Source organism: Rhinichthys klamathensis, unplaced genomic scaffold, assembly GCF_029890125.1.
Source record: "Rhinichthys klamathensis goyatoka isolate OS25496 unplaced genomic scaffold, OSU_Roscu_1.1 h1tg000201l_1, whole genome shotgun sequence".
In the NCBI taxonomy this organism is placed as follows: Eukaryota; Metazoa; Chordata; class Actinopteri; order Cypriniformes; family Leuciscidae; genus Rhinichthys; species Rhinichthys klamathensis.
Genome location: NW_026606727.1, coordinates 32157 through 49764, shown reverse-complemented (window position 1 = coordinate 49764; position 17608 = coordinate 32157). Strand labels below are relative to the sequence as shown.

Below are 17608 nucleotides of genomic sequence, written 5' to 3'. Positions count from 1 at the left end.
ATGCGCTGCGTCGAGACGGAATTGACGTAGCGTGTGAAACTGAACGTCTTTGTTCTCCATGTTGGATCATATATTTGATCAATTTAAGGGGACCTCAGCTCCTCTATGGAGCCAACATGGCCGTTGTTTCGTGTTCCATGTGTTGTGAGAAAAAACAGTGGTACGTCTCACGTGAGTTTTGTTTACTAGCTGGAAAATGGATTTTAGTTGTTTACATGTGTGTGTAGATGCAAAAATGTAACCTTTAAACCGATGCTGCACAAGCAGTGACTATGTGTTTTTACATTTTAATATGAACATGTCAGTTCTATTGATTTGACTTTGATTATGGGTTTGACTTTGTGATTCTCTTATCACAATCAATCACTGTGATATATGTTCATGATCTGAGTGGTTTATAGTTAAACCCCTACATTTATCTGAAAGATTACTGAATATGTGTTGTATAAGACATAATCTACTTATCTTAATCATCCTCATCTTATGCTTTTCTGTAGAATGGCTTCGAAACCTTTCACCCCAGAAGAGGCGAGGAGGATTGTCCAGTTTCTACAGAAACCAGCTGTGTTCCTGAACATGACCAAAGACTGGCCAGCATTACACTGGACTGTGGAGCACCTGTCAACTTGCCTTACAGAGAGGGTACGATTCCGTATTGGAAAAAGGAATGAGGATATGGGTAAGCCACAAACATTAAACAGCAAGATCATTAGAGTAAAATAACTGCATTTGTCCACAACATATTTTTTAAACATAATCAGGACATTCAATTTTCTACATTTAAATGACGGGTAGGTATTTTAGAAGAGGGTTGGACTTAAATCCATTAAGGTAGATTTCCAGGAATAGGTATCCCAAGCAACACTATAATGTTGTCTAGTTACTTGCGAAGAGACAACACCCATGTAGTATCCTACTCCTACAATTTCTCAAGAGTATTCCTCCCCTTTGTTTTTACAATCTTTGGTGAGGTAGACAACTGTCTTACTCTTGAGAAATCACACTATGTTCGCAATGTGAATACTTTCTGAAGGTGGTGTAAATGGCATAATAATTTTGTTCTGTTTTTTTTTTAGAATACTTTATGAGTAACATAGACAGGCTTGTTCACTACAATGTCAACATAAAACACATTTGTTTCTGTAAGAAGATGCCCTTTATCCTAAGGCGCAGTTTAACAGACTTTATTTGAAGAAAAGTTTATTTCGAGGTTAATTTGTGGATTTGAAAAATGGTAATAGTGTGCCTGCAGAAAATTTTGGCAACAACGGGAACTTTGCCATTAGGTGTAAATGCCTTTGGCACTTCTGGCAAACCAATGGCAACAATCCATGGACAATCCATGAGCCTTCATGGATTGTCCATGGTTTTAGCTTTTAACTGAAGGGAAATGCAGGCGAAAAGCAGAGACAGGATTGTGACAACACTTTAGCTCTAAAACTATTTGGTTACACTTTACAATAAGGTTCATTAGTTAACATTAACATGAACTAAGAATGAACAATACTTCTACAGTGTTTATTAATCTTAGTTAATGCACTGTGAACTAACATGAACAAACAATGAATAGCTATATTGTTATATTATATGTTATATTTTTATGAACTAATACAGTAACAAATGTATTGCTTATTGTTAGTTCATGTTAGATATAACATTAACTAATTTTATAGGGATAGTTCACCCAAAAATGAAAATTGTCAGTAATTACTCACCCTCATGTTGTTCCAACCCCGTAAGACTTTCGTTCATCTTCGGAACACAAATTTAGATATTTTTGATGAAATCTGAAATCTTTGAAACTTGCCGGCCCAGAAAAGTTATTTAAGACATTGTTAAAATAGTCCAAGTGACTACAGTGGCTCAATCTTAAGTTTATCAAGCGACGAGAATACTTTTAACTAATAACTAATTAACCTTATTGTAAAGAGTTATCAACTATTTTAAGCAACAATTTTCAGTGATAGTTATACTTGCAGTTTTTATGACTTCAAATCAAACAAACTGATATCATGCTATAATATGAAAAGTAAACCATTTCAATATATGTTGCCTCTCTTAGTACCAAATAATGTGCCTAAAATAATTTTACATTATCAAAGGCTTTTCCAGTTCATGCATTTTGAATAAACCTGCTTAGAAAATCTCTGTGGTCTCTTTCTCTGATAGTCTATTCATTAATTACTTTGTTTCACTTTGTTTGCACCAGCTCCTCTTTTTGAAACGGAGTGCTCCTACATTGAAGCAACTGTTAAAGAGTTTCTGTCCTGGACTGCCAATGAGGGTGAATCACTTGTTGGGCCATTTTCTGACTATCACTGCAAGGAATTCTGGGCTTATGCTGATTACAAGTACATTGCCCAGCTTTTTCAGGACAAACCTGCCATCTTTCAGGTAAACCTTGTGAATTCCCTTTCCATTGCTTTACAATCAGATTGTATTCATATTTTTCAAATATTTAATACTACTAATACTACATTATTACAATTATTATTATGCAATATATTGTATTATGTATTCTTATAATTGATTAAATTATAAGATTATGATGATAAATTTTGCCATCACAAATTCTAGTTAAAAAAAATCTAGTGTTGCTAAAGTGAGCTCCATTTGAATAAAATAAATGGACGAGACACTACTCTTTTAATTTCCTCTCACCATCAATCATGCTCTCAGACCTCATCAAGCACCATATTAACCCATTTGCCTTTTTTCCGCATGCCAGATATGCTTGAGAGCGACCAATTTTTCATGAAGTGGCGCTCTACAGCACACAGGGCACGTCAATGACATCAGCTTTGATCAATAAACACAGTCGAATTCATTAGTATCTATTGCCTTGTCTCCCGAGGATGCTTACCTTTATTTTATGAGCTCTCTGAAACTCTTTATTAGCCTAGAGTTGTTACAACATCTCATGAAAATTTATCACAACACTTGTAATAACAGATATGATGAGCAATTAATCAGTACTTGCTGTTTTATTATTTCAGTAAAACATATCCTATGGCACATCATTGTCATTCTGTAGACATTTAATGATATTTTGTGCCAATTTATTTTGTTTTGTTTTCCCCAGCCAAGGGAACAATAACCTAATGTTCGTTTCTAGCTTTCAGTTTTTGTAAATCATAATAAATGCTTATGAGGTGGCAATATTCTCCCTGCCAGCTAGGGCACCGGGAGCAGACATGGGCCTCTCTTAAATGATGAATAGGGTAATTTAAACATTGCTGAGGGCTTGATTACATACCATCTCATTTACAGTCCTCTGGACATGGTAATGGTTCCATTATCTCCCTTCAAGGGCAGCATCTCTGAGTGTTTCTTGTTTGTTATATTGAAAAGAATTGACATCAAGTTGTTTTTTTGCTCTTTGTAAACACAAACATTATAACTACAGGATGTGATGTGGTCTGACTTTGGCTTTGCTGGCCGAGATGGACGAGACAGCACACTTTGGATTGGCACACAGGGTGCTAACACTCCATGTCACCTTGACTCATATGGTTGCAATCTTGTGTTCCAGATCCAAGGGAGGTAAGAACCAGGGTCAGACAATTTTGTCAATTCATTCTTATATACCACAGTTTATTGCAACACAGGTTTCCCAAAGTGCTTTACAATAAAGAACAACAAATTAATACATAGAACCACATAAAGCAGACACAGGCGTACTCGAAACCCCATCATGAGCGTCCTCACATAGCTTTTAACAGATGTGATTTTAGCCTAAATTTGAAAGTAGTTAGAGCTTTGGCTGATCTAAAGAAGACGGGGAGATCATTCCAAAGTTTTGGACCCACTCTAGAAAACTCTATCACATGTTATGTTTATATTTGGTCCTGCTGACACATAGAAGATGCTGATTCTCTGATCTCAAGGATCTGGGGGGAGTATATGTTGACAACATGTTGGACATGTACAAAGTTGCCTGATTGTGAAAAGCCTTAAAAACAAGTAGGAGAATCTTATACATAAGTCTATACCATACAGGCAGCCAATTCAGTGAGATTAAAAGCGGCGTAACAGTGTCATATTTTTTTGGCAGACTTGATCATCCTAGCTGCTGCATTTTGGACTTTCTGTAAGTGGTCTAGTGATCTAGCATCAATACCATAAAAAAGAGAGTCCATTTGTGTGAAGACCAAAGCTGTAATTGCTTTCTCAAGATCTGGACCTGATAAAAAAGGTTTAGTCTTATAGCCGTAAATTAAAAAACTGGTTCTCACAACTGAGTTTATTTGCCTATCCATTTTTAAGTTACTTTCTAAAACAAAACCCAGATTTTTGACACTAGATTTCATAAAACCAGCCAATGGGGTTGATTTCAAAGATTGACTCACAACATCACTGCCATCACTGACATTACCAGGTTTTGTTGCAAAAATGCCTCCAAAAGTGACAAACAAGCCCGAGATATTAGCAACTATTCAGTTTACTAAGATTATTACATTTCAGTCAGTGTTATTTTAGTATTAGTGAATATTTTGAATTTGCTTTTTTTTTCTATATTGTCAGTTTTCATGGTCACTTATGTGCTTTTGTAATTTTTATTAGTTTTTATATATATATATATATTTCTATTTAGCTTTATTTTTTATTTCAGTTTTAGTAATTTTAGTACTTCAGCTTAAACTTATTTTATTCCAGTTAATTGATAAGGCGCATTTCAAAATTTTGTTTGTTTTTCATTTAATATTAATATTTTATTTTATTTCAGTGTTACTTCAATTAACAAATATGATTTTTAATAGCAAAGACATCCAGTCCATGTTGTTTAAAAGCCAGTCAGAGAATGTTAGATTTAAACCTTTTTTTGCTATTCTGTCACAGAGACAGGTGTGATTTCTCATGGCTATTTTAGCAATATCTGTCATGTAGTAGGTAGTTGATTCAATTGAAGTATTTGACATGTTAGAAACAATATGCCCTCTTAAATGCCCCTCAAAATCAATTATAGGGGGTGTCTGTCACCATTTAATAAAAAGAACCCACAACACTACTATGTTATTGTATTTTTCTGCACTTGTATAACCCCTTCTGATTTTATGGTTTGACGTGAGATGAAACTAGTTTTTGATGACCAGCTGTCGATAGAACAAGATACTGTAAGCCTCAGGCAAAACTGCCAATTTGGCTTATTCTATGAACATGGTTTAGAGGAACACCATGTGATTTCTACAAATATTGACAAGAGCCGTATCTCATCTTATGTTAGGGTTCCTGATCCAATCCTGAGCTGTTGAAAGAAAGCCATTTTTCTTCTGCATCCGAAAGAGCGAGTCATAAAGTGTAGTGATGTGAACAGCTATTGAGATATGTTATTTGCACCATCGAGAGAAGCGAATCTGACAACAAAGAACCTCTTCCTCCATCTTATCTCTCTGTGGAGCTTGTCTTGTCTCTGTAATTTGAGACTCCTCTTGTCAAGATGGCCTGCCACAGAAATCACAATATTGTATAATACCTCTTGCAAGTAGACCCATAACACTTTGAGAAAACTAGCTCATCCGTAAGCATTCTCATTCATCTCAATGGCAGTTGTTCGGCTGGCATCTTCAGTAGCTATGCAACCTGCATGCTGAAAATATTACCTCTAGAAACTGACATCCTGACACAGCTGAAAGCTAACCATTAGAATTCCCATTCATCTCAATGGCAGTTGTTTGATTAGCGCTGCTGTGACATGAAAGGCAGCATACAGGGAAAATATAATCTATGTGGCTGTGGTGAAACTTTCTGTAATACAATGAAATATGGTCAGACTTTTAATTAGGATCCAATTCTCACTATTTACTAACTATTAACTATGACTTATGCCTCAATAAACTCATAATTACTGCTTATTAATAGTTTGTAAGGTAGTTGTTAAGTTTAGGTATTGAGTAGGATTAAGGGATATAGAATATGGTCATGCAGAATAAGGCATTAGTATGTGTTTTATAAGTACTAATAAACAGCCAATATCCTAGTAATATGCATACTAATAAGCAACTCGTTAATTAGAACTCGTTGAGAATTTGACCTTAAACTAAAGTGGTATCACAATAAAGTCATTCTTTCACCAGAAAGCGATGGCATCTCTTCCCTCCCGATGACACACCCTGCCTCTACCCAACACGTATCCCATACGAGGAGTCCAGCGTGTTCAGCCAGGTCAGCGTGGTCCATCCAGACCTGAAAAAGTTCCCAGCATTCAAAAGAGCTCGAGTCCATACTGTTACTCTGGAGCCTGGACAGGTAGGCCTGTATGAATTTTTTTTTTTTTTACACTTCCTGTCAAAAATTTTGTCCAGGCTACTAATTCTTTATTTTTACTAGATACATTTAGAATAATACAAAATAACACAAATGTGAAGTGAAATGAAAATTAAAAGCTAATTAAAAATATGAATAAACATTATAATGTTATATAAATTATATTAAAATTACACTGGGATTACCTTTTACTCAATATTAACTCATAATATTATGGCAACATAAATCCAACATGGCGACGTAAAAGGTGCACAATATTTATCTTTATCTTACAACTCTGTGTTTACAGCTTGTATAGTAATAAGAGACACAATTATATTATTGTACAGTCACAGTACAGTATTTGTATCCTTAAAAAAAAAAATCCATGTCAATCTGGTTTAAGACCACTAATCTTGCCACATTTTAGAAAAGTATAAAACAGCTTTTTAAACACTATTAAAGACGTTCTGGACATTTGTTGGCTGCCTTTCCTTTACCATTCATGCATTAAAAATTCTGATATTTTTAATATTATATTATTTAATTAAAATGATTTAATTATTTTAATGTATCACAAATTGTATTGTCTACAAAGCTAATTTCAAATGTGTTGTCATAAGTTGTTTGCAAGCGAAAGAGGGCTTGTTTGAATCCCAGATATCACATAGGAAATCTAGCGTACAGTTGTGCAATTAAGTCGAGATTTGTCCATAAATTACCATCAAGTGATGTTATGGATAGTACGTTTCCAAAACATTCAATATAACATTCCCTGAGTGTCTTTTTGGATCCTGTATTACAACAGTTGGGTCTCCTATGTGTGCATTTTAGCGACGCGTTGATGAATCAGACAGCAGCAGAATAAAGCTGAGTGCATGTTTTGTAGCACATCCCCCTCCTTCAGATTCCAGCAGCATGTGTGAAACCTCTCTGATCAAGCTCTTAGAGAGGCGAGACGGTGGCAAGGCAATTAGCGGCGGTCCAACACTGTGAGCGTACTCTGCGGGAGCACTCACACTTTTCACAGCATACTAATGAAGACGGGAGACACAAACTTCCATTCTGTGAGACAGCTAACGCTGCTCCACTACCTCTCACTGCAAACACATGGGAAAAAATCACAGAAGGTCCTTACAATGTACGTCGAGTTCTGGAATGTTAGAGGTAAAAAACATTTTAAATGAACTGAAATCAAACTGAAATAAGTTGAAGTTCTACTATTATTAAAACTAAAACTGAAATAAAAATATATTTTTTATAATTATTTTAAAAAATAATAAAAGACAAAAGCACATAAAATTACTAAACTTTACTATGATAGTTTGTAATTAATAATAAAGAAACACTGTTGGAAACACATTTTTATCCCCATATCATTTTCTCTTTTGAACAAAGTACCACATTAACTGTGTGGCCACTTTAAATTATGTTTTTATGTCAGTCTGTTTCATGAACATTAACTCAGTGTTTGTTTTCTTTTTCATGGATCTGTTTTTAGCTGAATGTTTGTTTACTCCTTTGTTGTTATAGAGAGTTTGCTTAGATTAAAAAACACTGTATGTGAGAATATTGCTATAAATATTGCTAGGATATGGATTTTTTTTATGACCCAAATGATGTGATGTTATATAGAGCACAGCTGCCACCTTGTGGTAAATAGTATTTCAATATGCACTTTACATCTCTACATACAGTATACAGAGTTTGGTCCAAAACTCTGAGATGAAAAAATAATATACATATATTTTATATATATATATATATATATATATACACTCACCGGACACTTTATTAGGTACCCCATGCTAGTAACGGGTTGGACCCCCTTTTGCCTTCAGAACTGCCTCAATTCTTCGTGGCATAGATTCAACAAGGTGCTGGAAGCATTCCTCAGGGAGTTTGGTCCATATTGACATGATGGCATCACACAGTTGCCGCAGATTTGTCGGCTGCACATCCATGATGCGAATCTCCCGTTCCACCACATCCCAAAGATGCTCTATTGGGTTGAGATCTGGTGACTGTGGAGGCCATTTTAGTACAGTGAACTCATTGTCATGTTCAAGAAACCAATTTGAAATGATTAGAGCTTTTTGACATGGTGGAAGTAGCCATCAGAGGATGGGTACATGGTGGCCATAAAGGGATGGACATGGTCAGAAACAATGCTCAGGTAGGCCGTGGCATTTAAACGATGCCCAATTGGCACTAAGGGGCCTAAAGTGTGCCAGGAAAACATCCCCCACACCATTACACCACCACCACCAGCCTGCACAGTGGTAACAAGGCATGATGGTTCCATGTTCTCATTCTGTTTACGCCAAATTCTGACTCTAACATCTGAATGTCTCAACAGAAATCGAGACTCATCAGACCAGGCAACATTTTTCCAGTCTTCAACTGTTCAATTTTGGTGAGCTCTTGCAAATTGTAGCCTCTTTTTCCTATTTGGAGTGGAGATGAGTGGTACCCGGTTGAGTCTTCTGCTGTTGTAGCCCATCCGCCTCAAGGTTGTGCGTGTTGTGGCTTCACAAATGCTTTGCTGCATACCTCGGTTGTAACGAGTGGTTATTTCAGTCACTGTTGCCCTTCAATCAGCTCGAACCAGTCTGGCCATTCTCCTCTGACCTCTGGCATCAACAAGGCATTTCCGCGCACAGAACTGCCGCTCACTGGATGTTTTTTCTTTTTCGGACCATTCTCTGTAAACCCTAGAGATGGTTGTGCGTGAAAATCCCAGTAGATTAGCAGTTTATGAAATACTCAGACCAGCCCTTCTGGCACCAACAATCATGCCACGTTCAAAGTCACTCAAATCACCTTTCTTCCCCATACTGATGCTCGGTTTGAACTGCAGGAGATTGTCTTGACCATGTCTACATGCCTAAATGCACTGAGTTGCCGCCATGTGATTGGCTGCTTAGAAATTAAGTGTTAACGAGCAGTTGGACAGGTGTACCTAATAAAGTGGCCGGTGAGTGTATATATATACACACACACACACACAGTAGTATATATGTTTAAATAAATATGGTTTAAAGCACCTTTCAGGCTGCACAGTAACTCCAAAGTGCTGTAAGTTACAAATAATATAAACAAAAAAGAATACAATAAAAAAAGACAACAACCAATAAAACACCCTTTAATATAATGTATTAAAATGCAAGAGAGAACAGTTGTGACTGCAAAGACCTAACCACAAAGCAGGTTGTTCTTGTTCCATAATCTTGGACCAGCAAAAGCGTAATTAATTACAAGGATAACCATAACCATGCACTATTTCTAGGTCAAATTTGTGACACTGAGCATGTAACTTCTTTGTAAAGACACTCAGATGATCTTGCTTCCGCTGAAGGAAAAGCTACTCTTTAGATCATTCTCAAATCATGCTGAAGAACATGATCATCAGGTTTTACACACATTTTTGGAGTTAAAGGATTAGTTCACCCAAAAATGAAAATTCTGTCAGTAATTACTCACCCTCATGTTGTTCCAATCTGAGAGCTGTCTCACTCCTCCATAGGCTTCTAGGCAATTTCATTCTGCCGGTCCAGAAAAGTTAGTAAGACATTGTTAAAATAGTCCAAGTGACTACAGTGGCTCAACCTTAAGTTTATCAAGCGACGAGAATACTTTTTGTGCGCAAAAAACCCCAACTAAAATAACGACTTTATTCAACTATTCATTTTCTTCTGTGTGGGCCTCTGAGTGAGTTCACGAGAGCGCCACTATGCATGCGTGAGAAGAACTGAGAAGATGACGCTCACGATCATTTGATGGGAAAGTGTGAAAGGTAAGCCATTCATTTTGCGGCATTGGTAAGGCACTTTTACGTTTTCTCGTTGGTTTCTCTTGATTCGGACATCCAGGAAATGCACACTTTAGAACCATTTTAAACCAAGGGGGTAATCCATCGACCGGAAGTTGAAGCCGGCCGGGTGCCGCCATGTTGTAGCAGAACTTTACTTGCGTTAGCATTTCCATTGACTCCCATTCATTTTGGCGTCACTTTGACAGCGAATAACTTTACATCTGAGGCGTTTAAAGACTCCATTTGTCCATTATTTATTTCTAAAGAAACACGACAATGTATAAAGGGCTCCATTACCTTCTATGTTACATTATGGCCCCGTAGAAACAGATTTAGTAAAAATAGGCTAACGATTGCGTCATAACCACTCGACTCTCTGTCGCGCTGTACAGAAATTACCGTACAGACAGGAAGAGAAGCTCGCAGGCAATCGGGGGGACGTCCCGTCGAGGGAGAACCCCGTAGATAATGAGTCCATAAAAGCAACGGAATACTTACTCCTGCTCACTCACGCCAAAGAACTCTTTGCTCAAGTTCCCCGTCTCGGCAAGATTAACGTTGGCAATTTTCACGCACAGCTACTAGAAGATTAACGTCTGTCAGACAAGTTGCTCACGTCATCAAGCTTAGTTTGAGGCGGTTTGAGTCTGCGCGTCAGTAACGGAAGTGCTCAAAAATCGCTAAAAATGGGCTTCAACTGTCTCAACTGAGTTCCAATGAGATGGCTCTGTCCACTTCTTATACTGTCTATGTTTTAAACACTACATCTGCAACAAACACTACATTAAAGACCCATCTGCGTCATCTTCTCAGTTCTCGCGCATGCGTCGTGGCGCTCTCGTGAACTCACTCAGAGGCCCACACAGAAGAAAATTAATAGTTGAATAAATTCGTTATACTGTATATATTTTTTTTGCGCACAAAAAGTATTCTCGTCGCTTGATAAACTTAAGGTTGAGCCACTGTAGTCACTTGGACTATTTTAACGATGTCTTACTAACTTTTCTGGACCGGCAGAATGAAATTGCCTAGAAGCCTATGAAGGAGTGAGACAGCTCTCAGATTTCATCAAAAATATCTTAATTTGTGTTCTGAAGATGAACGAAAGTCTTACGGGTTGGAACAACATGAGGGTGAGTAACGTTAATTACTGACAGAATTTTCATTTTTGGGTGAACTAACCCTTTAATGCCGTTTGAGTGCTGCTGTCATTAAAGGTACAATATGTACGAATTTGTAATAAAATATCCAAAAATCACTTGCACAGTGTGATATATTTCCTGCAGTTGTGTACTTACAATATCCCAAAAGTCTCCAAAGACTTTTTATTTCAGAGAAATTTAAATTTTAAATAAGTGGCCGTCCCGGAAAAAAATGTCGCCTGTCAATGACGCAATATCCGCGCTATCCTCGGTTTCCGTTCATACTGCCATAGCCATGACGTAACCATGGCGACAGACGTGGATAACTGCGTAGTGTGTAACGTTTAGCGGCACGCAGTTCTTGTTTCTTTCAAACATAGACCATGGCAAGCAGACTTTGGGACAAACAAGGATAACTAAAATGAGAATCAATATCACCGTGGCGTTTTTGAGATGCCGAGAGCTCCACGTCCGCGACTAACTGGACTTGACAGAGCTTCATGAGTCATGACTTGACAGCTTTATTAGACAGGTGAGCAAATGTACATAAAACAAATCAATGTTATATAACGTTAGCTCAACATGATGAAATGTTAGAATATGGTCAGTATGTTATTCTAATGTTGATCTAGCTTAATGCTAGTTTCGTATAGCAAGCGAACTAACACGTAGTATAACATTATAACTTTCAACACACATTTAAATGCCGTTTAGTGTGATAGTGTAACGTTAGACCAAGTGAAGCAGCGCTGCGTTACAAGTTTAATTCGTCTAATAAACTGTGAGTAATCCAGCACTTGCGGGTAGTTCGGTAGAATTAAATGTCCTTATTCCTTTATATCCGCGGGATTCGCGTGTGATATCTGTCTCTTTAGCAATCTATCGTCGTACTGCTTCATACCACTGTAATGTTAAAAAACATGAATGTTTGCACTCATCCATAAACATTATTAGATCCATCAACTTGACAGCAAGTCCCATCATTCAGCTCATCACTGCGTCATAAACCTACGCCTTTGTTATTGTTGGAAACTGCGCCCTCTTGTGGCGAAAAAATCTTACATATTTTGCCTTTAAAGGGTCATGAAACCCCCCTCTTTCAGCTCAAGTCTAGCTCACAATCTTTTTGAAAAATTGCAACTTAAATGGGCGTGGATGGCTGTGAGAAGGGGTGTGGTATGGCCATCACTGTCATCGCCAGTATCCCATGCATATCGACTGTCACTAAAAGCAGTGGTAAAACGTGAGGAAATGCTAGATTTTTTTTATAGCTGGCAAAGTTAAAGTCTTATGAAATACGACACTTTATTATTGTCCTTTCAAAAGTAACTGAATGCCCTGCTATATTAGCCTACAGTAATCATAATTCTATTGAGAACATATTAATGTAGGCTACATGTATAATTATAATGTTATTATAAAATATATAGTTGTTTATATAGACACTATAAATACATATATTTGAAAATTATTAATTTTCCGCTTAAAAAAAACGTTACGTGCATAGCTAGATCTACAGGCCCCCTGAACCCCCATAAAAAAGATGGCTCTGTGGAGGTGGATGACGTCTCATTTTAGACACACACACACACACACCTCTGAAGGGATAGAAAAGTCCTCGGGACTTGGTACCGCATCACTCGCAAGACGCAACCTGCATTGGTCGTCAACAAGGCGAAGTCCACCATTCTCCAATTCTCGAAGCTCTCTCGAGAAAAATGTTTGCGGCACACACGTTTAGATGTGTCCGTGGTTGATGGAAAACCAACCGCCCAGAGCCAGAGTCTAGCCCGGGCAGCATCGCGGGGAAACATATTCAACCCAATTGGACTTTTGCACCACGAAAACAAACACTTGCGTGCGTCCCATGATTGCCTCTCTCATCTATTACGCGATATCACAGTTTGACATGTCACTGGAAAGATCCAAGTGGTGTCATGAATAATTAAGAGACAGTGTCTTCTCATAGGATATGAATACTCAGTCTCATTAATAATTATGAGACACCGATGAGTCATCAACGCACTCACAGTGCACTGCCACGTCACAGCCTGTGACGTGGACACGATGAAGATTTTAAACCCGGAAGACAAAAAAAGCGGAAAAAAACTCAAATTTAACCATTTTAACCCTGCTATTAAATCTAACTGATGCTAACATTGTCTTCAATGGTGTTCAACACATATACCTCTGATAAAATCTCAGAAAATTTGGTTTGGGGTTTCATGAACCTTTAAAGCAAAAGAGGAACAAACAAAATACTAGGGTCATCTGAAACTCATCTTAATAATTCAACATTTCACTCACATTTTTATTTTATGATTTTTTTCTTAATTCATAATTTTTTTTATAATATGTGATGATAAATTATATTATTAAAAATACAAAATACAATCATTTTAATTAGTGGTCTCAGATTTTTGCACCCTATTGTTTGTTCATTGAATTCAGGTCATTGTTTGACATGTTATGAATATGTTCTATCAGAGTATTGACTGACTGCTGTTGTCTTTCACAGGTTCTGTTTGTCCCCAGACACTGGTGGCACTATGTGGAGTCTGTGGATCCAGTGACTGTCAGTGTGAACTCCTGGATTGAGATAGTAAGACACTTTTGCCTTTATGACTCTGCTGATTTATTTCTGTTGTTTTCTGTAAGCTTTATAGTTTCAGTGTTCAAATTTCGAAATAACATTCTGTTATCAGCGAGTGATGAGTGTATCAAAGTAATGTCCATATGGCAGTAATATACAGCTATACTATAGTACATAAGTTAACTTCATGTATTCAGTTAAGACACAACGAACATGTTAGACTGCAATTACATCTACAATATAAGGTTAATATTACAATATCAGGATAATATTACAATACAAGGATATTGTATGTTGATCCAGAGTTGTCATCGTCTGAAATCTTTGCAAAGCTGGATCCAAACTATGGATCCAAAATATGATTGCGTATTTGGTACGATTTCATTAGATATAATTGAAGAACAAGTTTATGTGAGGTATTGTGTATATTTGGCTAAAGAGATGTGTCTTTAATCTAGATTTAAACAGTGTCTGAGCCCCAAACATTATCAGGAATGCTATTCCAGAGTTTAGGAGTCAAATGTGTAAAAGCTCTACCTCCTTCAGTAGACTTTGATATCATAGCTATTATCAAAAGGACAGAGCTTTGTGACCTTAAAGAGCATGATAGAAGACTGGTTAAATTCAAATAAGCTAGACCGTTTAGGGCTTTATAGGTAAGGATAGCCTATTTTATAATCGATATGGAACTAAATAGTTAGCCAGTGTAGAGATGATGAGATTGGGGTGATATGATCATATTTCCTTGACCTGGTTAGAACTCTAGCAGCTGAATGTTGGACTAACTGTAGCTCTTCTTTTTTTTTTGAGGATGTAGGAAAACCACCTATTAGTGCATTACAATAATGAAGACAGTAGGTAACATTTTCCATAAAATGACAATGTTTCTAAGGTGGAAGATCACTGTTTTTGTAACATGGGAAATATGATTTTCAAAAGACAGGCTGCTGTCTAAAATAACACCAAGGTCTTAAATTGTAGAGGATGAGAGCTAGCTATCCACTTTGCCATTAAATGCTCCCATAATGCATAGCAAACATACTGCTCAAACTATCTAGATGATTACAATAGTATAAAAATTTGATTACTCAAGTTGACTCTTTTTCATGTGTGCTTCAATCAGGTTCTTAGGAAAAAGTTGCATTATGTACCGGTAAGCATATGATGTGGTTTCTTTCTTTTTTTTCTGCCGTAGGACATGGATGATGAGGCCAGAGTAGGAGAAGCTCTCACTAAGACCATTGTGTGTGCCCTGAAGAGCGCCCCCAGCTTAGACAACGACGACCACTGGCTCAATCCCACTGAGGTATTCAGAACAGTGCATAAGAAGATTTATTGAAGAACTGGCCTGAAATCTCAATAAAGCAGTGAAAGTTCACCAAAACCAAACCCCATGTAGATGTTGAAAAAATGTTTCTGTAATTTAATAAGAAGATAAATGTAATGTGTAATATTTTGTTCTACAGAGGGCGCTTGTGCTCAGTTCATTATTTGCATGTTGAAAAAAAAATATATATATATATATGTTATTCACCATCTTAATCTTATTTTAAATTTCACATTATTTTTTTTACAGAAAAACATACTTTTATTCCGCAGGGATGCATTAAAAGTGACAGTAAAGACATGTATAATGTTAAAAAAGGTGTCTATTTCAAATAAATGCTATTTTTAACTATATATTTCAACAAAAAAAAACTATAAAAAAAGTATCAGTTTCCACAAAAATATTAAGCACTAAGAAATATATACCAAATCAGCAGTTTAGAATGATTTCTGAAGGATCATGTGACACTGAAGACTGGAGTAATGATGCTGAAAACTCAGCTTTTCCATGAATAAATTACATCTTAAAATAGTTTTTTTTTTTTTTTTTTTTTTTTTATTGTAATAATATTTCACATTACTACTGTTTTTTTATGATAAATACTGTAAATGTAGCCTTGGTGAGCATAAGGGACTTCTTTAACAACAATACAAAATCTTACCAACCCCAAATTTTTGAATGGTAGTGTATAAAATAAAATGACATTTCATTTTAAGGTTTTTAAAATTCAATACGTGCAAATATTCCATGTAGTTTCTCAGTTGATCTGAATCTATAATAGGGATCATATCGAAACATTAGGTTTATAAACAAGTTGATGGACTAGAGAATGTTAGACACTTAAAATTATTTTATCTGGTGGTTGTCTGGAATTTGTTTTTTTAAAGGAATAGCTTATGGGAATATTTATGTCATGAATAATGAGGTCATATTTACACATGCAATTTCAAACCCATGTGTTATTTTTAAAAGGAGACATTTTGAGCATCTCTTCAGGGCAGAATGACAGTGATATGATTTGTGAACTCCCAAGTCTTCTGAAGCCATATGATAGCTTTGTGTGATTATGGGTTTGGAAAGTACAAAGGTGACAGAATAAAAAACAAATGATGATATTGCTTAACTGCACCGTATGTTATCTTTTTGTGTCTTAGGACAGAGTTTCTTCTCATGATGAAAACATGCAGTATTTGAACCTAGCAGTAAAGGCCCGTATGGACAAGAGGACAGAAGACTCTGGAGGCTGGTCCCTGCTTGCAGACCAACCTAGAGCAGAGGCGGGAAAACGTGATTCCAGTGGACTGTTAAAGACTCCAGCAACCACTTTTGTTGTTCCCTTCGGACCTCAACTCATTCCTGTTATTTTGGCTCAGAAACCTAAATGCATCTGTTCAAAGGACACATCTTTCAAGTACAATGACCCCTCACAACCCGAACAGAGATCTGGTCAGCATGCACATCAGGAAGTAGAAAGCCCAGGATCCTCACATGGAGCTGCTGGTATGCGCCTATCCACCAATGACATGCTAGAGTTCCTGGTACACCCTGATGTCATCGCTCAAGTTACTAGGCTAATCATGTGCCGACAAAGAGAACTTCGGTCTTGATTTATACCGGATGAACAGTACTTTTATAAATAAAAGATCCCCTTTCTGTATAAACAATCACATCAATTGTCAACAATGTTTAATACTCCATATTCCATTTTAATACTTAAAATGTTTTCTAGACCCAAAATAATTAGTATGTAAAATATAAAGTGGGATTAGATGTTCACATTTTGCATGTGTTACACATATTTAAGAATTTTATATTTTTCATAACACATCGCTTGTTTTAATTTGATCTGCATCAAATACTTAATAGCCAAATTTCTTGTTTCCTACATAAATATGGATTTTTTTGGCCAATTTTCAGGGTAAAATAATAGTTGGTGGGGTGGATCAAATGCTAAAATCTGCTCTGTTGTAATTATATGCATAATTACATCACAAATATGTCTTGTTCATCCTTTCCAATCCCTTCCAAATTAGTACATGAAATCACAGGCATACTATGTTAAACTGTCGTTTAGATTAGAAAACTAATCCCATCTTAATACTGCAAGACTGAAAAACATTATGTAGAAAATGTGAAATTTAAAATGTGCAAATAGCATTGTTGGACTAGGCATTGAAATTACTGAAGTTTATACAGTACTGTTTGGGGTCAGTAAGATTTAGTTTTTTAAAATAACTTAATACTTTTATTCAGCACAGTCTCTTTAAATTGATCAAAAAAATGACTGTACAGGCTTTTACATTATTGCAACAACAACAAAAAAGTGACTGGCATGTATGTGTTAAAACACATTAAATATGTACATTGATAATTAGAAATGTATCTTGAGCACCCAATCAGCATATTAGAATGATTTCTGAAGGATCATGTGACTGAAGACTGGAGTTGCTAAAACTTTAGCTTTGCCATCACAGACATAAATTACATTA

The 17608-nt window shown here is 36.5% G+C and overlaps 1 protein-coding gene and 1 long non-coding RNA gene across 2 annotated transcripts; one reads left to right on the top strand and one right to left on the bottom strand.

The window, feature by feature from the left end:
- Positions 1 to 177: 177 nt before the first annotated feature.
- hspbap1 (hspb associated protein 1) lies at positions 178 to 16761 on the top strand. The gene is made up of 8 exons (XM_056263167.1): positions 178 to 266; positions 498 to 679; positions 2210 to 2394; positions 3407 to 3543; positions 6075 to 6246; positions 13718 to 13801; positions 14988 to 15098; positions 16274 to 16761. Exons 1-8 carry the CDS (start codon positions 253 to 255, stop codon positions 16724 to 16726), a joined length of 1338 nt encoding a protein of 445 aa, XP_056119142.1. The 5' UTR covers positions 178 to 252; the 3' UTR covers positions 16727 to 16761.
- Positions 16229 to 16436, bottom strand: LOC130096602 (uncharacterized). The gene is made up of 2 exons (XR_008808200.1): positions 16386 to 16436; positions 16229 to 16355 (listed from the first exon to the last, which is right to left on the bottom strand). It is a non-coding gene; the product is annotated as an uncharacterized LOC130096602 (long non-coding RNA).
- Positions 16762 to 17608: the final 847 nt, after the last annotated feature.